The following is a 22,743-nucleotide window of genomic DNA, read 5'->3' as shown; positions in this document are numbered from 1 at the left end:
CAAGCTGCGGGAAAGTGGTGTGATTGATGATCAATAGTGGATCACGAAACTATGGGCGGGTCGCTCACTTACTGGATGGAACGAAGCGCTCGACAGCGCAATGACTATTTTGTTTTCTTTACCGTTGTATGTCACCCCCATGCATTGGACGTCGATGGTGATGGATGGATGGTATTCAAGGAAGAGGGCAGTGATGTTCCACAACATGCACACATGTATGGGTCTGAGGCGGGTATAGGTAGCATGGAAGGTGGCTCACCCTTAAGTAATGGTGGTAGTTCCTACATACTCTACATGGAACACCACATAATTACATGCCTTAGGTATAAACCTAGGTTAGGTAGGTATATACATACCAACATACACTACACACATATATATTGATACCTTGCGTACAATACACACCTAGGTATATACCTAGTAGGAGTATGCGACCTCTTATCTGACCACGACTGCGTATGTAGGCTACTCCATGTATTTGCTTATCTACCTACATAGTATCCACCTATCCATCTACACACCATCAACCACCACTACACAGTACATAACTATCTAAGTGCCTCTACTACTTCTATTATCTAGTACTAGGTAGTATTAGAGTAGGCATTTACGTTTAATTTATGTAGGTATATAGTAGTATAAATATACATTAATACCTATGTAGAATTGTAGATACCTACTTGTGTTCGTGAAGAAAACCAGTAGTTATTGGGGTAGTTATTATACCCATTCATTACCTCACAAAAGTCAAGACTTCAACTCCACAACATCATAGGAATCACGTACACCCAATCATGTATCGATGGCAATTGTTTTTTAAAAAATAATTTTGAATTTTCCTATCGAGAATAGGCGACCTAAGGGGCCATCAAAATTCGGGGAATGGACACACATACACATATACACACGCACAGCATCTTGAGGTAATACCTGGAAGGTTGGGAGTAACCCAACACCCCAAACCCCCTTCCTTTGATATATACTGCTGCTGCTGCTGCTGCTGCTGCTCAACGCCCACGTGTTAAGCCAATCGATGCAAATATTAACAAGAACCGGCCAATTATACCATCGTCCATAACATCGTATACTTCACATCTGCATCTCGCCATTAAATCGGGTGGAGTGTCTCTCCAGCCCAACCTCATCCGCGTCATCTCTCCTTTCCATTAGACACCTTTTTCGTCTTGTGTTTATTTGTATATAAGCCCAGTATGTGAGGAGAAGGACCTGTGGGTGCTGAAGTTGTGAGCCCTCACGTATTTGCGTGGGTGACAAACTCCGTATTCAGGAGCAAGATCCATCTCCAGTAACCCCCGCGTTGGGCTATAGTTTTAATTAGCAAAATAGACGACAAACGACCATCGTCCTCCCGTCCCCGTAAGGAATCCCCGTCATCTCGCCAGGGCCTCGGGAAACAATGACAATCGTCTACCATGACCCATGCTGACCAGAACGCCGTCCTATTTTGGGAATTTGGAATTTAACAAATGCTGAGAAGAGAGGCCGCCTCAAGTCCAGGGCGAAAACATCAAAGTATTATGAAATCGTACGAGTGAAAGGTGCCAGATATACACATGAAGGGTCGAAAGTTGAAGTGGAAGCGACTCAAAGGAGCAATAGGAATTGCTGGGGTCGGTTACATGATGATAGCTGGTACGTCGACGTTGGCCTTGATGCTCTTATGTGGAAGAACGCTGCCACCGTTGACGTAGATCTCGTCGCCAATAGTAACGTCATCACCGAGAACAGTCACGTTCTCAAGACGAGCCCATTTGCCGACGATGCTGTTCCAGCCAACAATAGTGCTCTTGATCCAGGCATGATCTTTGACCTTGGATCCGGGGAGGAGCGTGCATCGCTGTAAACGAACACCATCACCAATCACCACATTCTTGCCAATGACGACATTAGGACCGATGCGGCAGTTCTTACCGATCTTGGCAGTCTCGTCAATCATGACATTGCCACCATGGACGAAGCTCTCGGACGGTGAGACAAGCAAGTGTGGCTGTTTCTTTGCCAGGGATGAAAGGTACAAGCAAGTACCAGTCAAGAAGTCCTTGGGTTGACCAACATCCATCCAGAAACCTTCGAGATCGAAGGAGTGCAATTGACCGTCGCGGACAATGGCAGGGAAGGTTTCCTGCTCGATGGAGGTAGGGCGGTTCTTTTCAATGCGGTTCAACACTGAAGTATTCAGCATGTATAGACCAGCATTGATGCGGTTGCCGACAAATTCGACAGGCTTCTCAACAAATCGGTCGATTCGCGAGGGATGGTTCGGTTTGTGGACAATAACACCATACTTGGAGGGCTCTTCGACCTTGGTGACGACAATGGTACCTTCGTCACCATGAGACTTGTGGAATTCGACGAGCTTCTTGAAGGGAAATTCGCAAGTGACGTCGGAGTTTAGGACAAAGAATGGCGTGTCATCCTTGCCCAGAATTTCTTCTGCTAGCTTGAGAGGGCCAGCAGTTCCGAGAGGTTCGCTCTCGAGAGAGAAGTGGATCTTTACGCCTAGAGAGTCCTCATACTACAGATACCTGATGTCAGCATATGGGGCGAAGGGGCGAAGGAGAACTGGCGGGGTTTAAACTCGTAGGTTTAAGTACTGACCTCCTTCAACACTCTCTCCATAACCTCTGGACGGTAGTTGACAGCAAGAACAACATCGGTAACACCAACAGCAGCTAGAGCCTCGATCTGGTGTAGAATCATGGGTTTGTTGGCGAACTCGACTAGGGGCTTGGGCATAGTAAGAGTCTACGGCGGAGTCCGGTTAGCTTTAATGATCGAGTCCGAGACAGCAGCATTGTCAGCAGCATTGTGCGATTTGACACTGCATAATGAATCTAGATGATTAATTTTGAGCACGTACCAAGGGCCGTAGGCGTGTGCCGAAGCCACCGACGAGAATGATAGCTGTTGGGCACAAATTAGCAAGCTGCCATTGAATAGAACGCTGTTGGGCTTTTCTAGCAAATACATACCCTTCATATTGACTGGTTGGTGATAAGTACTAGACTATAAAATGTATTGGGGTGAATGGGTATAGCAGAGTTGAGGCCTAATTTGGAGTGTTGCTGCAATTGAAAACGAACGACGGTGACCTGACAGCGAGAGGGGATTTCTTTTTGAGGCACAAGTCGGTGTGGTAGATGCTTGGGGTTTTATGCAGATCGATCGACGCGAGGGGAAAGTAGATTGATGTTTATGTACTGTAGGTAATTGTAGGTTTCTACTTTAACGGGAGCTTGACGCCTCAAAGTAGTGGAAATTTAGTGAATTTAGTGAACTTAGTGAACTTAATGAATTAGTGGGTTAATGATTGGCACAAGGGATAAGTGACTCGAAAAAAAGGACACCTAAACACTTTTCTTTTCTTTTTAGAGTAAAAGAAGTTTTTGAGATTGTCACGAAATTTGAACAAAGTTGGTTGAAGGAGAGAATAAATGGTGTCCAATTTACGAATTAACCCCTTTATTCTTATTTTTAGAGCCAGTTAGGTTCAAATGCTCGTCGCGCCAGTCAATGGTTTGAAATTAGTCTTCCCTCCTCGCTCCTGCTATGCCTACCTAGTAGTACCTACATAGTACAATGTCCTACGCCGTACATGTATTGTACGCCGTAGTAATTGTACCTAGACCCCTGGCAGCTGGCACTTTAGTACGAAAAGCTTTAAATTTCAAGGTTACTATGCATAAAAGCACAGGCCATCAGCCACAAAGTGGCAGCTACATTTTCTCTGTTTCAAGTATCTCGCACCAATCACATCTGACTTCTCACCCCACGCGGTACGAGACATTGAAATTACCAGGTTAGGCCCGTTAAGGTCCTACAGCATGTAGTGACATATCCATATTCATATAGTTATGTGTATGCATGGCATTGAAAGGTTTTGATTGTCTTATTTCTTCAGTTATCATATTTTAGTATTGTGCTACTTTTCTCAAAATACTTTCACCTTAATATCTCATCAATTAATGTGACTATGTAACCATTCCTAGATATACGAAGTAGTTATGTACCTAGTATGTTCATCGGATTATCAGGGTACAATACAATACGTACTATGTATTTATTAACTAGTGGCCATAAGATTTAGTGGCCGTAAGGCTGTGTGGCTTGGGCCTGAACCTGAACTTTGAAAGCTAAACTGGCATGGTTAGGCAAACTCAAAACGGCTCATGACCACTCCTAATTTGGAAGTGCACAGGTACCGTATCGGGCATTTTCAGACTTGCATTCAATCATTAATCATCAATGTTCTCGTATTAACTACATAACTACCCTCATAGTAATACGTATTAATATGCACCTATTACAACTTTGAAGCTGTACTATGTATGTACATGTAGTCTATAAATACGAGATATCGCCGCCGTCGCCAGGTTTTTCTCGAACCGTTCCATCATCCGGCCTTCAAGGCCTCGGGCAATTTGGAACCACATAATCTGAGTATATTAGTCCCTTTTTTATTCCGGTTTCTAGGTTAAGATCACCTAGCCAGGTCAGGTACATAAATAGCCTACCACATATAACTAGTATTAACTACTAATACTACTAAGATACCAGGTATTCCAATTTCTATTCGGTGCTACATGTACTTACATATGTGGCAATATTCCTCGGTGTACATATATGTACCATGATAGACGAAGGAACATTGAATTATCCGCAGATACTTACTATGCCGTATTAACTATGCCTACATGTAGTATATGTATGATATACATCAGATGTATGTATATACATTAGGTATATATAGAAATCTCATCTCGTCTATATACCGTCCCATGTTGGTAGATGCTGTGTCACGCCCTGCAGGTTCATGTGCCTGTCACAGGAACCAGGCGCAAGGGGTGAAAGGGAGGGCTTCCTACCCGCGTCCCCGGCGCCGAATCATCAGGACGATCTAGGAACCGACTCGGGGATAGTAAATAAGCTTAGATCCGCCGCCTCGGTAACTCTATGTACCTCCTATACTTCGTACCATCTTCATACAAGATACCTATATGTAGTACGAAGTAGACTTCCAAGGTTATCATTTCATTTAGTTCAAATACCCAGGTAAATAAATGCCTACCTAGATAGGTAGGTAAGTTGGTAGGTAAGTTAAATAGGGTATGCAGTCATTGGCAATTTGGATCAAAAACAGAAAAATAATTGGAAACACAAAAGTTCGCGACTGTGAGATTCGTCATTGTCGTGAAACGTCGTAAATTCGATTCTTCGTGAACTGATCATCGTCATCATCATCGTCATCTATCTAGCCGTGAGATCGTAATTTTATAAGCACCTCCAACCAAAGAGAAAAGAGAAACAGCATTCCCCCCCTCGGCAGGGCTTCTCCATCTTAGAAACACTGATTAAGGAATATAAATGTATAATGAAATCAAACGCGCCTGCCCACCCGCCCAGATACTTCTCTGTCTCTTTTTTCCTCGCACTCGTGTGCCTCGCTCCCATTTTCTACTCTGGTCCCTCGTCTTCCTTCCATCCATCCATCCACCCAACCCAACTCTAATCTCGATAGATCCCCTTCTCATCGCCTAATAGGGAGAGAAACACAGGCGGTAACCATATCTGCAAAAGGACTTTGCTAAAGGAAAGAAAGAAGAAAAATAAAAAGCGTAACGGGCGGGAAAAGGGGTGTGTACCGCATTTTTGCATATACTGGCCAGCCCGAGCCGTCCTGAGGCACCCAAAAAGAAAAGGTCTATCTCGAGATAAGGAAGGTTCCATTAATCCAGGCCATCCACGGCCATTCGGAAAATGGCTGCTGAAGCAATAGTAAAATGGAGACTAAAGGGGAAATAGCACCCTAAGAGCGGTGATCGCTAAGCAGGGCTGCCTCCAAAAAAGAATCCGTATTTCCTTTTGAACCGGCCTGGTTCTGTTAACTCCCGCGGCCCGAGGGAAAAGTGGGTGTGGTCTCATCAAGTCCTTTTTTTTTTTTCTTAGAATAGGAAATAGAAAGTCAATAAAAAACGTATCAGTGCGAATGTTAAGTCCCTCTCCCCTGGGACAATAACACGCAAATGTCCACATTAGGTCTGTCTCATAAAGTCGTTTCAAGGTCTTCGTCAAAGTCGTAATTCGTCTGTATGCAAACTTTTGTCTCTCTTTCTCATCGGGATAAATGCTGAATGGGGTATTCTGCGGAATATGCCTGGGGAGGATAAGCTGTGAAGCTTCACCACGTGTATATATATCAATCTTTGACGTCTTCTGGTTTCTCACTTTGTATTCATTGGTTGGAATTAGCCGATGGTCGTATATGGTCAGAGTTCCCATCAAGGGGGGGCGGGCGGGCGGCGATCGCAAAAACGTTTTCCCTCACTCGAAGGATGCGGTCGAACTGCTGCTCGAGTGGTTTCCGGACCTATGGCGGCTCTCCTTCTGGTTGTGGCCGTGGCTGGATGAAGCGTGACGAGATTTCTTGCGCCTGGTCGAGTCATTGGCTGGGAGACCCTGGACGATCCCATTACGCGCAAGCATGCCCCCGTTGACAGAAAAGTTCCGGCACACCATGAAGGCCCTCATGGCAGCGTTCTCCTGGGCAAGGTGGTCCGATTCGTACGACAGGTCTGTCTGGTATTCGCGTCCATTCACCAAGACCAGGCACGTGTAGCCACTGGAATCTCTGTGACACTCGTACGAAGGGTCTCGCCACCCACGGCGCCGGCACAGGCCTATCGGATGCCATGTTAGCTCGCCAATCCCTGGAAATTTCCCCCATTTGATGCCCATTAACGCCCGCTGTACATATGCAGCCCTGATGACGCGACGGAGATCGAGCATAAAACATGCATGACAGGACAACTTGATCGTGAACACCCCAGATCGAAACGTGCAGGGCACAGCCATACAACTATAGCATCCAAGGGACGTGGCGTTTAACATGAAATATTTTTGGTAACAAGGGGTTCGGGGCTCTCGCGGGATCGTGCCTCGACGCAGGGGTTGTCCACGTGTGAGATGAACATTTTTTCGCTGTCCGGCCCCACCGCGCACATCATCGTGGGGTCATCGGAGACGACAAAGCAGCCGCAGGGCGTGTTGAAAGCACGTAGACAAACTTACTCTCAAGATACTGCATATAGAATCCTCCCATATTGCTTTGCTCGCTTTTTGCTGGCGGCAATTTAATGGCCCAGAACTCTAAGAAAATCCAACAGGGTGGTATTGTCGAACCCTAGAAACACCCCCACCAAGAAAAAGATCGGTCGGGTGTATGTGTATGTGCGTGATTTCCCCGGAGAGTTATTAGAAAAGAAAGAAAATTCAGTGTCGTAAGCAGACACGGGATGAGATTCCGGACGCCTTTGGGTATGCAGTTAAGCCCAACTGTACGAGGGAATTAGAGGATCAAGCAAGGCCGGGCGGTAGGGCAGCACTGAGGGTCGTTGATGAGTTCTGTACTACAAGACTGAGGTGTGGTTGTGGTGGTGTTGAAGAAGGGGGAGGTTAGGCTACGTATTCAGGGCTGCGGTGCAGAGAGACGAGCCATCGACGGCGAGACATGTGTGCTTTATTGCAGAATTGAGTTGTTAGTGCGGGGCAGGGATCTGTAAAGACGCAATTAAACAGACAAGGCCGAAGGGGCAATGGGACGGAAGGGAACCAGGTCGATAGACGCAGGTGTAGATGCGGCTCTTGAAGAGTGTGACCCCATCTTGCTGTGCTGGCGCGTGTCGTTGCCAGTTGATAAACCTTCGAGAGACTAGGCAACTCCACCACAACACATGGGGTATGCATTTCCCTTAGACGATCATCTCTGATAAGTCTGGCCGTACTCCTTTTGGCAGAATGTGGTACCGCCGTCTCCGTCCGAGTTCTCCTCCATAACCCTGTCCAACAACAATGGAACCAGCTGGATAAAGAGAATGATGTATGCAGAAGTAAGCATATTGAAAGTGGCGAAATGAAACTGGAACCAGTTTCTGCGGCCAATCCACGACCTCGGCGGAACTGCAAGAAAAAACACAATCTAAAAGAAATAATAATAAAAATAATAAGAAAAAACAAGTCCCAAAAGCAGAGATAGCTCGAACATTTTTTGCCCACTAAGGCCTGGCCACCTAGTCACGTCTCCTCATCCAGGGGGGGAGAGCTCTCGGGGCAGCGTAACGAAGGGAAGGGATGGAGCTGGGGATATGCCCGGTTCGTTGTCTGGAGGGGAAGGTCGAGAAGACAGCGAGAAACAAACTGCCATTCCAAGATGCCCTCCTCACGGCCACTAATGCAATAGCACTCAATCAAAACAATAGAAAAGGCTGGTACGGTTTGGAAGACGGCGTTATTTTGGACGACCAAAAAAGGGTCAATAATGATACCTCCCCACGTACGTGCATATATGCCCACCTACTAGGTAGTAGGTAGTAGTTATTTTGCTACTACATAGTACAACCATGCCTGTATTTTGATGTATGCGCGCCTGGATTATGTAGGTAGGACCTGGTAGGCATGTACACCTCCTACCATGTAGGTAGATAGATCCATGTACATGACAAGGACTCGGGACTCGGAGATCGAACTGAGAGATGAGAGAAGGCGGGGTCCCTAACGGTGAGGATGGACTCCCGGATCTGAGAAGGTCATTATAGGCCAATCCACTGGATCAGACAGAAGAAACGAACGGCGCCCATCGTGGCATTGTGGACCGGGGGAAGGGGGGTGGGCGATTCGCGACCAACGCCAGAAGAAAATAAACAACGTAAGCAATACCTACACCAATGGTCAAAACAGAGAGACCCATTGGTTGGCAGTTGACAAAGTAAGTACCTGTCTAACCTTGGATAGATAGATACCTACTTACTTACCTACTTACTATATAAGTATACCTAACCTATATGTAGGTCCTACATATGCAAGTAGGTTAGCTCATATGTAGTTCATGGCTAGGTACCTAGTAGCTATGAGCTACCCAGCTATATATCTATAAGTTAGTATAATAGGTATGTATGTAAGTAGCAAGGCAAGAGAGTATACAAATGTATATATATCGTGGATACATATGTAGAGTATAACTGTAGGCACATGAGTGAAGTCATTCGACAGTATTTGCAACTTCAATGTTGTTGTGTCGAGTCGGTGGCACTCGGTGCCTGTGTTAAGCCTCGTGTACTTCATACTGGTTTCGTGTAGTAGTGTGTAAGTACTATTTGTTGTACTACACCTGTATGTAGGCGGAGATGTATGTACATACGTGTATGTATGTGTATGTATGTGTATGTAGGTAGCTACTGTAGGTAGGTATGTAAGACCTGGTAGGTATGGTATGTAAGTATGTACCTACATATATGTAGGTCTGTACGGAATTGGTCGAACAACACTTCAAGAACATTGAACTTAACACTTCTTTCTTCCTTAGGCCCCTCTTCCTCACTTGGTACCTATTTTACTATTTTACCCTCTTTCCCTCTAGGGCGGAAGATGAAGTAAAAAAATTGGAACGGGACTCGATGACTGGCTCTCGCCGGAACCATCAAGTCGGTGAGGAAGAATGAGATGCATGAACACTGGCTAGCCTGCCTGGGCAACCCCGGTCCCTCGATGAACCTGGTCTCTGCCCTAAGAGGCGATTGGTGAGCCATTGAAGACCCTGCGAAGGCCGACAGGAGCCACTTAGAGCCTATGGACTTGGAACCAATGATCGTTGGCAGTGTCCGGGAGTAGCAAGGCGACTAGGCGAAGAACAGACGTTTAACACCTCATGCAATGACAACTCATCATTGCCGCTTGATATTAAATCAAGATAGACGTTATTTTGTGCATGTTAGATTGGGTACGGGTACTAGTCGATCTAACGCGCCTGTGCCTGCGACTGAGGTAGACATGGAGTACTAGAGAGGTACGTATGTACTAGGTAGCGGTACCGACCACGACCTTAGCCCGACAAGCCTGACCACCTTCTCTTCTCTTGGTTGCATATGTATGAGGAAAATAGGATGCCGCTCATGATGACGATTTGCGCAGTTTGGATAGCTAGGGACGGAGGGGAAAACAGCATTTAAAGGTTGATTGCTACATTGTGACAATGATTGTGTACCTAGGTATGTAACTAGGTAGGTATTGTATACGATAACACAGAAGTGTGAGTGTGTGGAATTTGGGAAGAAGGATGAGTTTTTTTTTTTTTTTTTTTTTTTTTTTTTACCATTTTAGTGTATTTTTTTATGGGAACAAGACAAGTGCGGGATGTAACTTTCGGACTTTAAAGTAGCGGCCGGTAAGACTCTTTTTCCTTTTCTTTTCTTTTTCTTCTTCTTTTTTCCAACTACCCTCTTTTTCTTTCTCTTTCTATTTCTAGTGTATCTTTTGGGGAATTTTAACCCTCTAAAAACGCCCAGACCAATCTTTGATGTCCCACATTAGAAATACGCTTAAATACAGTAGTAGCTGAATAATACATGATACTTCAGCGTATCTACTTATTAGTACCTAATAACTAACTTACCTACTTCATGCAATTATACAATGTTTGTGCATGTTGACAGATTTTCGGTAGAAACAAAAAACAAAAAACAAAAAATAAAAAAATAAAAACAAATAGTTATTACCTAATGTTAATAGCGACGGGAGGGGAAGCCTCTGAGATACACAATCTACTTACCAGTTTATAGGCAATAGGTGATACATATGAGCTTACCTAGTGACTACAAACTATGTAGGTACTCAGTAATTACATGTAGGAATACCCTCTACTACGCCGTACATACCTAGGTACCTAGTGTAGATATACTAATCAACAAGTGAAGAGGCAAATAACAAGAAGGGGAAAAGTCAAAGGTGTGAAATTCGTTCAAGGTACTGTAGGTACCTTTTTCGAGTATACATAACTGGGACCTGGGCACTGTCGTGACCCGTACTTACACTACATGATACTACGTACAATACAATACATACGTAGGTGGGTACCTAGGGTAAACAGGTATATGTATGTAGGTATACCTATACATATTGTAAGAATGTATACTACTAAGTTATATACTATCATTCGGTCTAAAGGGCCCTTCTCGTTGGTCCGCTTGTGACGATAGAAACCCGTCCATGACATCTAGAAGGCCGGCCGGCCGGCCAGCCAGCCAGCCAGAAAGGAAAACAAAGAAAGAGGAGGAGTCCAAAGTTCCCCCTTCCCTACATACATACATACATAATACCTCCCCATACATAGACAAGCATTTCAATCGGTAACGTAACTCATGCCATGCATTATACATAACGCCATACTATGTACATACTAGTTCGAGTTGAGACAGCACTAACGTGGGCATGTAAGTCTTAAGGATGTTGCCGATCCACCTACGCGGTTAAGGAGCGCTCGCGATCCTACCTAATCTATGAGACCTGGGGTCTTCGTCAGAGACATACATACGTAGATTTAATGTCTGTCTGTCAGAAATGCAACGTGCTTTGCGAGATCCGAGACCTTTTGGACGCGATGTCCATCCGCGCCGTAGGCACGCCTGTCCGGTCTGTTGGGAAAGGTATCTTAACCTGGCCTACCTACCACATACGTATTGCCTACATACTGCCTACATACATACAGATGTACTGTAGCAGGTAGGGATCGGGACAGAGAACCGCGAAGTCTATCGCAGCCCCTTTTTTCCCCTCCTCCTTTTCCCTTCTTTCCAAGCCTTCGGAAGCCCCTTTCGAAAGGGGCGTTTGGTTCTGCAAGATCCTCACACGCAATGTAGGTAAAAATGTATGCCAAAAATACATACGTACGAAAAAGGACGGTTCGCGCATCCGAAAAAAAAGGCGGCTATAGGCAAAAAAAAAAGAGGAGAGGCAGAGGCAGAGGCCTTACAGCAAGCCTTGTTTACATACATTAAAGCCCAAAGACGTGACCTAGCCTCCCTGGTAGAGCTTATGGGACCGGCCAGCAGGCCGGCCGGCTAGGATGTACATACATTCATTTTTCATTCTACCTAGGTATCTATCTAGGTTAGGTATCTTACCCTGAATAATGAAAGTCCACTTCCAACAATACTATGCCGGCTTTCCTTGGAGCATAATAATGATTGATCAGTGGGCACTTGGCGTGGATGGACGAGCAAATTTACATCCCATCGCGATGGGAATAGAGCTGACCATAGAAAAGATAAAAGAAACCCAATATTGAAAAGTATAATAGTTATTTTATTAAGGCATTGTCTTTTTAGGAACAGTCAGACAGACAGATCGGTATGACAACCCTCGATCCTCGAGTCAACGAGCCCTCCCTCCATGTGCCTGCGAGAATATGTAGCACGGCATCTTACTACGTCGTTAGTATTTGGCATCATCTCCACTGATCGCGCATGTGTGTGCTACTATCTCCCTCGCCTTAGCTCGGTTGAGAATCGTTTCTTCTCTCCCCCCCCTTCCCTTCCCCCCTTCTGAGGTCATGGCCACATAGAGAGGCCCCAGGATGGAGACTGACACGTCAGGGACTTAATGTAGCCGTCTGAGTACAAACAAGGTGGTAGGTAGGTAGTATGGGGGGGTACGCGTAGGGAACGGGATGCGAAACGACCACACCATGTGGCCAACCTGTCGATTATGTTGAGCGGATCAGCAATGTACAGAGCTCGTGCTGCAACTCTGCAAAAAAAAAAAAAAAAAAAAAAAAACCCTCCTCGACCGCCGTTATGCGGCCGTGGCCATATATTTTAGAAGAGAATGGACGCCGTCGTATGATTTTATTAAGCTCCTTACCTTAAACTAGAGCTGCCGTCTGCCGTCAACTTTCCGAATTAGACTACTTCAGATATAAGTCAGTGGCGTCCCTTCCGGACTCTGGCAAGTCGGGTTGAATCCAGTTTCTGGGAGAGGTTCGCCACTATGTCGGCCAGTGTTGGCTCGTTACTTCGTTTAAACTGGCTGAACAAGGTACCGTCTATCGTGTTAGACAGCATGACCGCATGAGGTGGAGAAAGTAGATTAACGAATGCAATGGAATCCCTCTAGCTGGTTCTGTTTCACGTCACTCGGGCGGATTTGCTTGATGAACCTTTTGTATTACAGGTATAGGTCTAGCTGCTGATTGCAAAGTGCATAACACGTCCTGTAGAAGGGAGTGAAAAGGGTATAGTCATAGTTTACGGACCCTTCCTGTGCGATGAGTGAGCCAATATTGGCAGACGAGCTTCTCGCTGCACTGTCTTGATGTGTAACTGCGGAGGCACACCGTCCAGTAAGGATAGGGGCGCATCCATTAGCCACATGCTTTGAGTTTCCTACGCACTCGACACCACCCCTTTTATGGAGGCAGGTCTACGGGTCAACCCGTCTCAGCCGAGGAAGATATTGAACAACTTTACAAAGCTTAGCATTGGAATTATGTTAAATAGCTCGACACGTGAAGAGCCATGATGCTGACACCCATATTTGCGGATAGAGGATCGGAGCATCGTAGGATTGTGAGGGAGATTCTCAGCCTGTCTCGTATTGGTCCGGCGCAGTGTCGGATATTGGCCTCTTGATATGCGGCCACAAGCGGGTCAAAACCCCGGCTTCGATAGGAAATACGACATGATCTCTTTCCGTTTCCCCTCAGGTATGAAATAGACAGGATCAGTTGGGTTGACTCTGTCTTCTTCATCATAAATCTGGGGCTCTTCTTTGTACGGCGAGACGTCATATTGCGAATGCGTCATCATACCTTCACCATCGGAGGCAAGCAAACGCGTTACATGCTGAGCTGAGGATAACCCGCTGAGTACGTAGCAAGTATGATACGGGTCGGAAGTTCTTTTTAATTGTGGGTTTTGGTTAGAGAAGGCTTGGAATTAAGGCGAAATTTGCTGTACTTACTTGCTTGGCTTGTCTCTCATGCCACCCCTTCTTGATTGGTCCTGTGCACAACAAAATATATAACGGATGATCCCTTCGCGACTATAAAAATTATGGAGATCCATGTCCGAGTTATTATTTTTGTTTACGTCGAACATGAGACTGGACGGCCCGGCGAGACTGGCCTCAACCAGCGGCCAACAACAGCCGACCCAGTGGCTGTAGCATCCATCGACCAACTTATTTGTGCGGCCACCAAATCCGCCCTCTGGAGCATATTGCCGTGACGAGAGCCAAGAGATGAGCCGGGGGACGTCGAGGGAGCTATAATCAGAAATTAGTATGAGAGCGTGTTGTCTAGTTTAGTAGTTTACTTAGTAATGTTGAGTACAGACCTGGCGAAGGTACGGTGCGGAGCACCGAGAATTGCAAGGCAGCCTAGGGCACAGAAGGCGTAAGCACCATGTGCCTCACCACCTGGTTGAGCTGAGATCCCACCCTCGAAGGATTGGCCTATTCGGTCAGTAAAATCCTGAAAGAGAGATGCTTTTTGTAATTCCCTACATCGTTTTACAAAGTCTGCTAGACCCGTGAATAAGGTTGGTTGGTCTGCTGTCCATGCTGGAGAGTTAGGCGGCAAATCTAGGGGAAGATTGAGCAAGGTAATCAAGACAGCTGCGCAATAAGCCCCCCTGATACAACTGTTAGCTTCATATCCTCGAGCTAAGTTAAATGACACTAACTTGCCTTATGTCGACTTCACCTCCGACAGCCATCCGAAATCCCCCGCTTGGTTGCTTCAAGGCACAAAGCCATTTCCAGAGAGCTCTTCGGTCGATGACCTCATATGCCGCTTCTCCGCCGACAATGGATAGAGCTAAGACTATGGCATACGTGCAGGCTAGATGTGATAGCTGACCAAAGCCGCCTCCAAATCCACCGGTGCTATTTTGCATGGAACGTGCTGTCTCGATGAGGTCGTAGCGGTAGTCAGACACGTCGGCGCCCAAAATGGATAGGCCGTTAAGGCACCAGTAGAAAACCCATGGTCTGCTTGCATCTAGGGCTACGTATGGAGATGGCAGCCGCTTCAGATTCTTGCGCAAGAAGCGTATATGCCGTTCTCGATCTAGACGAGGCACGCCATACTGGTTGAAGGGTACATTATCCATTATGGCAGACAAGAAAGGTAGGCATTCCTTCACGGTGGCATCCTGAAACATAGATGTGTTGCTTTGTAGTTCATCCCGAATAGGGGGCCAGCTGGTGTGGAGATCTGGGATCATTGGGGGTGCCTGACTTGTGTGAGTTGATGAGTCGGGCTGAGAGGACAAGTGAGATGTGTCGTCGGCGGGGCCAGGAGGGAGCACGTTGGAAGCCATGTTCTTCCGTTTAAACACAGTCCGCTGGCGCGCTCGGGCAAGACTAGTCTTTATTGGCATATGAGACTGAGATGATGGATTTGGTCCATGAAAGTTTGCAGTCGTAGAGATGCTATGGGGATGCTTGGAATGCAGATTCTAGTGCACAAATGTTTACTCGTAACGCTAGCAACAACCAAGAACGTGAAACCACATGACCTGTTAAAAGCTCAACAACAAAGGTAATAAAAACATTCGTATCAATGTACTTTGTAACTTGAACTTTTCGATGTTTCAATGTTGAGATTCCCAAACTATTTGAGGCTCTTGAGCCGTGTTTATTGGTAACCTTGGTTGATAAGTTGTACCTTAACAAATCTGATATGTAAAACCAGATAAGGGAAGATTGATCCTCATACATTACATATGTACTATGTAGGTCCATAGTACCTACCTCAGGAGGCTCAGGTACTGTAGTTACATATTATCAGAACAAAAAAAACACTGAAATGGTAAAAATTCGGCGAGTAAATAATTCCCCGCCTACGTCATTTTTATATCAGGTAGATTATATGCCGAATATCTGCATGCAGTTAAACGCTATATGAATATGAATATAACTAGTCGCTATGTATATAGGAGATACATCCATATCATTGATATCTTTGACGTACAAGTAACTACATCGTCACTCGTGATATATGTATGCAGTTCGTATCTCGGATTATATATAAATCCATCATCAACTGCTTCAAGTTCTACTACCTACACTGCGGGTGCCAATCACTCCGCGAGAATCGTTGAAGATACATACATAATCAATACCTACATGTACATAACTAGTTACCCCCTATATATTGTTGACCTCCGTGGGTCAGTGATCGGTGCGCTTAGTGATGATACCCGAGTTATGCGGAATGAAGCTGACATGATACGGAAAACCTCACTTCAAGTCATCACTGACTTAAAGGTCTTACTTGAGTACAATGTGGTATTGCTTGATTCGGAAAGGCAACTTGCCGAGCAACAACTCGGGGTTTTTTCAAGGTCGCCAAAAACTGACCCAAGACGAGATGACCAAGGTATTCATTGCGAACATTGAACCTGCCATTCAATGGTCCTTTCAGTACTGGGCTTTAGGTGAGTGAACCTTGAACATTGTCTCGATTGAGAATGTGTGCTGTACTACTAGTAGTACATACAAAGATCAGGTGAAATTCACCCATAACACCGGTGCGAGTTTTCAGTCATACAAACGGCAAGCCCGTTCCCGGACGGGTTCGGGATCTTGTTACTGGCCTGTGTTGTTGTTGGGTTACATTGCTTTTTTAGCTAGCCGCATACATAGTTATTTTGAGGCTTAGCTTTAAGTATTGTGAGCGTTGCCATTATGTATGTATTCGGTTCATGAATCTCACCAGCCTCCTGCATTTTTCTTCACACCAACCACCTTGTTCCCAGCAGGGGGCAAATTTTTTGACATTAGGCTTTGACATTTGTAGGTAGGTTAGATAAAACTTGCGAGCAACGGAATCAGATCTTGTTTAGCACCTGGTTTAGCACACGTTAATATAAAAATGAGGCGAAGTAAATACTGTAGTTGCTGTTATTGGCGGTTAGCACGGCTAGAGTCCTGCTAAAAAAACATGGATCTGGTGATTTTCGTATGTAATGGCAAGGTCAGATCAGAAGCCGAGCTTGGACCATACAGAGTTTCATGCAAATCGAACAGATCATATCCACATCACACGACGTGATCAATCCTGTCGGTAGTAAATGCCCACGGTACGTATGTATCTACAGTATTAGTGTAGCTTTAGCTTTAGCTTACCAAGGCTGCCTATCAATAAGTCTCGACCCAAATAGGTACCTAGGTGAGTGCGAATAAGCTCGGATGAAGATCAGACTTGATATGTGTGAAGTTCCAAGAGGGATAGTCGTGTTTTGTTGTCAGGAGTAGCCAGATAGACCATAATGAATCCTCCGTGACTTTTATCGAATGCAACCAAAAGGTGTAATTGTGTGTTCTGTAAGGGTCGTAATTAGCGCCGTCTTTCTAGGGCCTGGGCAGTTTGGTAACGTATGTGGAAAAAAAGATCCTTCGCCTTCTGCCTGCATAAGACCCTATTATCTAAATAGTTGCCGGCATTCTTGTTTACCATGCGGAGCATGAGAGCCTCATAGCTAAAGACAGCCGCGTGGTTATCACGTACAGTTCATCTCGAGCATACCTAGCCCAGTGACTTACTTGGTTCGAAGCTTTGAGGCTCTTCTTATTTTAGGACATCGTGGATAGACATGAGGCTCGGGACACGAGAAGCGCATGACACCATGTATCATCATTTTCTACCACTATCAAAAAAAAGAGGATCAGAAGCGACCTTTATCTGGGCGACTTGATGGTTGGATAGAAGGGTTGGATTGTAAGGGATGCAATGCGAAGATCCAGCACGTTCAACTGGCTCATGCGAGAAGGGTATCACCATATCGTATATTCCGGTGCAGCTGACGGCAGGGTAGTATGCACAGTAAAGGAGCAGAGGTGGACACTGGCGTGGGAACTTGTCTGCCCAGGTGCTTGTGTAAATCTCCCGTATGGGCAAAGTCGCGCGAAGTTTTTGCGAGTTAGCCATTTGTGCTTCTCTCGCCCCTCTTGGATTGTGGAAATTGCTTCTATGTATGGATACAGAGAACAACTAAGCAGAGGAGTAGTAGGACCACCCGTTCAAGCCGTTCCAGATCCAGCCCTGGAGATCGTATTTGTACGCTTCGTTCGTTGGCTCACTACCTCACTAGTCTTTCTAGCCTAGGTGAACTGGCGACTGGGAATGGGAACCGCAAACCGGAAGAAGGCGACCCACAGGAAGGCGACTATTGAAGTGGCCGGCTCAGCGGCTTTCGCACTTTGGTGCCTCGTCAATCCTCAACACGTTGGAAAATCCACTCGGGGTTCCGAGGCCCGGGGTTGGCATCCCCGAGCTCGATCCATTACCTACCTGGGTAGACATGTATGTATGTATGTCTGGTATTGTCCAGCCAAGCTGCCAACCACTACATACATACATCCATACTGGTACAGTTAGACAGTACTATGGTATATATGTAGGTATTGTATTGTACCTAGTTAGTAGGAGCAAAGGAGTAGTAGTAGGAATAGTAGGAGTAGTGGTAGCAGCAGCAGTGGTATCCATGATCCCTGGATGTTTGCGACGTGTGTGTTGCATTGAAAGTGTAGAGATTGTGTACTGTAAGCATTGAAATGAAACATATGTTGACTTAGGGTGACGCAGTCCTACAAATTATCTGCAGTGAGCCGTCAAAAGGCGTCCCATCATGTCATCATCTACTTTCTCAACATGAGATTCAGACACACATACTATGGAGTGTGGTGTATGTACAATACGGAGCACAGGTATGAGCATTGACTGCCATTGAGAACATGTAGGTAAGGAAACATAAGGAACCGGATGGGGACTAGGGACTAGGAATTGACTGGGGACTGGGGACTGGGGACTGATGGGGACTGATGGGGACTGATGGGGACTGATGGGGACAACTGAGGACTGGGTCCTAGACCTTGACGGGATTTAAGGGAGACTAGGACTGATAAGGGTCTGATACCCCGCCATTGAAGCGGCGGGTAATACAGTATTGGGCGTACGGTACAACTACGGCGTTGTACAATGGGAATAGCTGTTACCTTCATATGCTGGTTGTTACCCGTGGGTAATGTGGGCAAGTGGTGGGCAGTGGTGTTTGCTACAGTTGTACAAACTCTAACCTACAACTACCAGCCTGTACCAGGTCCAGGTACACTAGTTAGTGCTTGCAGTAGCATCCATCAGGGCTGTCAGGTATTAACTCAGGTTCAATTTAGTTGCCTACAATGTGGGCAGACGGAGAGTTTTAGTAGGGGCTTTTTAGTCGGGTAGTTCCTTTTTTGCCCCGCCATCTTCGCTGTAAAAGTTGAAGGTACGAGTTGTAACACTGGTAGTAGTCTGGTACGATCTCTGGTAGTGTAAGTACTCATTACAGTGCGAATCACACAAAAAGTAACTTAACTCGTGAGAGCCCACTAGAGCCCACTAAATAGACGGCTGGTTATTGGCCTCGCGGTCTACCCCCTTGTCCTATCTAGTATCACCGTCCCATGATTCTTGCATGACTGGCTCACCATGATTGGCCCCTAATACTGCATGTTGCAGGTGGAGATGGGACGCCAGCGTTATTCTTCTCACCGCCAGTTTCCCGTGTGTCCTCGCACAATCTCATGTCTCCTTCATTGCCTTCAAGGGCTTCTCCCCGTCGACTCCCTCGATCTCACTCGACCATCCACCGCAAAATCTTACATCCTCCACATTCAGACTTCTTTTCCACCCCCCTTCCATCCCCCAGAAGCTGCCCATCAGCACCGCGAGGGGATTCTATGAAAGAGCGGTGTCGTGTCTGCTTGTCAATAATACTAGCGGAACTCGTCCAAAATCCCCCAGTTGAATTCTCCTCCCTTTTTCCTGACTTCTGACGACAATGACCCTCGAATTCAATGTCGCTGGGGGGGATGCCTTGTTGGATTTGACCACTTTCGATCACCGGGATCGTTATCCGTACACCACTACAGCATCCAGCACCAATCCCGCGCTCTCAGCTACAGCGATGGCTCCTACTCGCCCTCCGGGCGTATGGCCAGTGCCTCTTGATATGGCAGCTCCCCAAAACACGAATTCGAGCAATGTGCCCTCTCCAGTCGAGTCTCATAACCAGTCACACTCGCCCGCGCAATCGAGTGCGAGTCCGTTACAGCAGAGCCCATTACAGCAGAGTCCGTTACATCACTCGCCCTACCAGACTGCTCCTCCGCAGACGCATTCTCCGCCGCTTCTGACGGACTGGACGCTACTGCAACACCAACAGCAGCATCCTCCCGTTCACGATATTAGCCATTTCATGCAAGAGAGCCAGGCGTTGATGCCATTTAACCCCTTTACCGCAAACTACCAGACGAACGCTATTGGGTATCTGCCTCATGGTCCCCAAGGCGCGCTTGAATCCGCAATGCCGATGGAACAGCAGGGTTTTAGTAACGTTTCTCCTATTGAGGACGCTCGCGCTATGCAACAGCAGTGGGATGGTATGGGAATGGGAAACTGGCAAGATTTTGGGGCTTCGTTGCAGTTTCCGTCCGACGGACTTCCGCGTTTCGGGAGCTTAGGAAGCCAATCTCCAACGGGGACTTACCTCGAAGTTTTGTCGCTCCCAGGATCCAGCGACAATGGGTGGACTCAAGTCGATATGTATCAGAACTATGAATCCTACCAGCAAGCACAGGCCCAAGCTCAAAATGCGGCCATTTTCAATCCCGGCCAGACCTTGCACCTGAGGACAAACTCGGATGCCTCTCATTCGGATGGAAGTGGTCAGCCAGCTGACTTCAGCAGCAGCAGCTTCGAGGATATAGGCTCTTTCAACTATTCCCCGTTCTCACCGGAGTCCGACACATATTCGGATCCTGCGAGCCACCGAAATTGCTACCACGGAGAGAGCCATCATTCGCATGAAATTATAAGTCCTGCCGCTGCTGTCGAGCCTGTGGCTATCAAGTCTTCAACGTCGAATCGACCTAGCCCCGCCAGCGGATCTGGTGTGGCTTCCCCGCCTCACAACAATGCGGCTCGCCGAAATTCGGGTCCCAAAAAGAACAACCCTATCCCTAAGAATACCAAGTCGGTTATCAGGAGAACGTCTAACGGAAAGAAGGATGGTACTGTTGAGAAGAAGGTGGGACGTCGGAAGGGGCCGCTTCTACCTGAGCAGAGGAAGCAAGCTAGTGAGATCAGAAAACTTCGTGCTTGCCTTCGGTGCAAGTTCCTCAAGAAGACATGCGATAAGGGTGAGCCTTGTGGTGGTTGTCAGCCATCCCACGCTCGACTGTGGCAAGTCCCCTGCACTCGCATTGATATCAAGGATATCGGTTATTTCATGAAGGACTGGAAAGCGGACTACGAGCGACATCTGAGCCGGGGCGTCTCTGTTTACAATGTGAAGGGATTTGCGCCCAAGGAGAGTGTGATGTGGATTACTCATGGCTACGGTTTCTGCTTGCCCGTCATGGTTCGCGAAGTTTTTGTTGCGGACGATAAATGCTTCCAAGTTGACTGGGTTGAGTCGTATCAAGTGGAACAAGAGCCAATTGAGTTTGAACTCAAGACTGAGAAACTTGACGTTGGCGAAGGCGGAATTAACCCTGACGCGCTGGCCGAGTACCTCGATAAACACATTGAGCATGGCTTCGAGAATTTCATTGATGACCATTTCGAGGGCACCCCTTTCATCACTGAAATCCTGAAGACCGCCTACCGCTTCTATACTAAGGAGAAGCTGCCGGTTCTCCGCAAGGCTCTGAAACTCGTCTTAGCCTACAACTTGACAATGCACATCACCTTGGTTGAGCAGCAGGGCTCAGAGCAATCTATGGAGGGTCAAATCGACGACGAAGACTCCAAGTACTTTGGCAAATATGTAGCTCCTGTGATGATCAACTTCCAGATTAAGTGCGCCATGGCGGACATGTGGCGAGAGCTACAGAAGGACATATTGGAGGAGCTTTCGGCGCTATACTCGAGCGTGTACAGTGGTGACCGTCTGAAGAACTGGCCCACCATCTTTATGCTAGCATCTATTTTGCTGGCTGTCTGGGAGGAGATGCAATTCGACTGCCATTACCGAGTACCTGACCCAATGGCGGTTGAGAAGTTCTGCTCTGACATGGAAAGCACTCCTGTCGGTGTCATCACTGGCCTCTTCCATGCCATTTCTCAGAAACTCCCAGCTTTAATTGATTGGGACACCGAGAGACATGGACATCTCCTGAACAACAATGTCGCTGTCTGCGAAGCTATGACTGAAGTGCGACAACATGTCCTGAAGCACGGTAAGAGAATAAATCGTCTGTACTTCCGTTGTACCTGCTAATACAAAACTAGAATCCTACCTGAGGACAAGAAACACGTCGAAATTTGATCGATACGACTTTGACTCATTATCGAACAAGTTTTTATCGAAGTTGGTCATCAAAGCCAACTAGAGGGCTTCCGATTTTGACATGAAGATGATGCGATATGCTTAGATTTTACGAGAAATATGCATGCCATGAAGTGCAGGCAACCTGATATTTTGAATTATTTTTTTGAATTATTTTTTATTTGGAAATATGTCCCTCTCCTTTGTCCAGATTGACGGAAACATTTAGCGACGGCGTTATTTGAGGATATGATCTTATTATCATGACCTGACCACTATCACCCTTGTCGATCAAGTACATCTTCCCCTTCTTTCTCTCACTTCCCGGTTGGTCACCGCCCCTCGACGCATGCGATGTTTATACGCCATGTTGTTCCGATTTTACGACCTTTTTAACGGCAGATTCGATGATTGTATGACTTGAAATTATGTTGACCTTTTATCGTCACGCGCAAGCACCAAAAGCGGTTCAATGGATCATGTTTTTATGATGTGGGAAGAAGCTACGGATTTCACGCACAAATGTGGTTACGTACAAGAGCATAGAGTACATGCAAGATTTCAGGGTGTCTGACAG

At 46.4% G+C, this 22,743-nt stretch overlaps 4 protein-coding genes across 4 annotated transcripts; 1 reads left to right on the top strand and 3 right to left on the bottom strand.

Annotated features, from left to right (window-relative positions):
• Positions 1-1,535: 1,535 nt before the first annotated feature.
• GGS25DRAFT_249534 (mannose-1-phosphate guanylyltransferase) lies at positions 1,536-3,158 on the bottom strand. The gene is made up of 4 exons (XM_049257182.1): positions 2,994-3,158; positions 2,882-2,925; positions 2,620-2,766; positions 1,536-2,536 (listed from the first exon to the last, which is right to left on the bottom strand). The coding sequence occupies exons 1-4, from the start codon at positions 2,998-3,000 to the stop codon at positions 1,637-1,639; spliced, it is 1,098 nt and encodes a 365-aa protein (XP_049118140.1). The 5' UTR covers positions 3,001-3,158; the 3' UTR covers positions 1,536-1,636.
• Positions 3,159-6,342: 3,184 nt separating this feature from the next.
• Positions 6,343-7,120, bottom strand: GGS25DRAFT_520975 (uncharacterized protein; the record flags this gene model as incomplete). Its single annotated transcript, XM_049263977.1, has 2 exons — positions 6,343-6,698; positions 7,090-7,120. The coding sequence occupies 2 exons, from the start codon at positions 7,118-7,120 to the stop codon at positions 6,343-6,345; spliced, it is 387 nt and encodes a 128-aa protein (XP_049118139.1).
• Positions 7,121-12,946: 5,826 nt separating this feature from the next.
• GGS25DRAFT_249435 (terpenoid cyclases/Protein prenyltransferase) lies at positions 12,947-15,648 on the bottom strand. The gene is made up of 5 exons (XM_049257181.1): positions 14,536-15,648; positions 14,353-14,480; positions 14,184-14,301; positions 13,810-14,112; positions 12,947-13,746 (listed from the first exon to the last, which is right to left on the bottom strand). Exons 1-5 carry the CDS (start codon positions 15,228-15,230, stop codon positions 13,497-13,499), a joined length of 1,494 nt encoding a protein of 497 aa, XP_049118138.1. The 5' UTR covers positions 15,231-15,648; the 3' UTR covers positions 12,947-13,496.
• Positions 15,649-19,305: 3,657 nt separating this feature from the next.
• GGS25DRAFT_249347 (uncharacterized protein) lies at positions 19,306-22,479 on the top strand. Its single transcript, XM_049257180.1, has 2 exons — positions 19,306-22,077; positions 22,130-22,479. Exons 1-2 carry the CDS (start codon positions 19,677-19,679, stop codon positions 22,228-22,230), a joined length of 2,502 nt encoding a protein of 833 aa, XP_049118137.1. The 5' UTR covers positions 19,306-19,676; the 3' UTR covers positions 22,231-22,479.
• Positions 22,480-22,743: the final 264 nt, after the last annotated feature.

Source organism: Hypoxylon fragiforme, assembly GCF_022984875.1.
Source record: "Hypoxylon fragiforme strain CBS 206.31 chromosome Unknown GGS25scaffold_4, whole genome shotgun sequence".
NCBI classification, from domain to species: Eukaryota; Fungi; Ascomycota; class Sordariomycetes; order Xylariales; family Hypoxylaceae; genus Hypoxylon; species Hypoxylon fragiforme.
The sequence above is the reverse complement of the archived record's forward strand: the minus strand, read 5'-3'. Positions and strand labels throughout refer to the sequence as shown.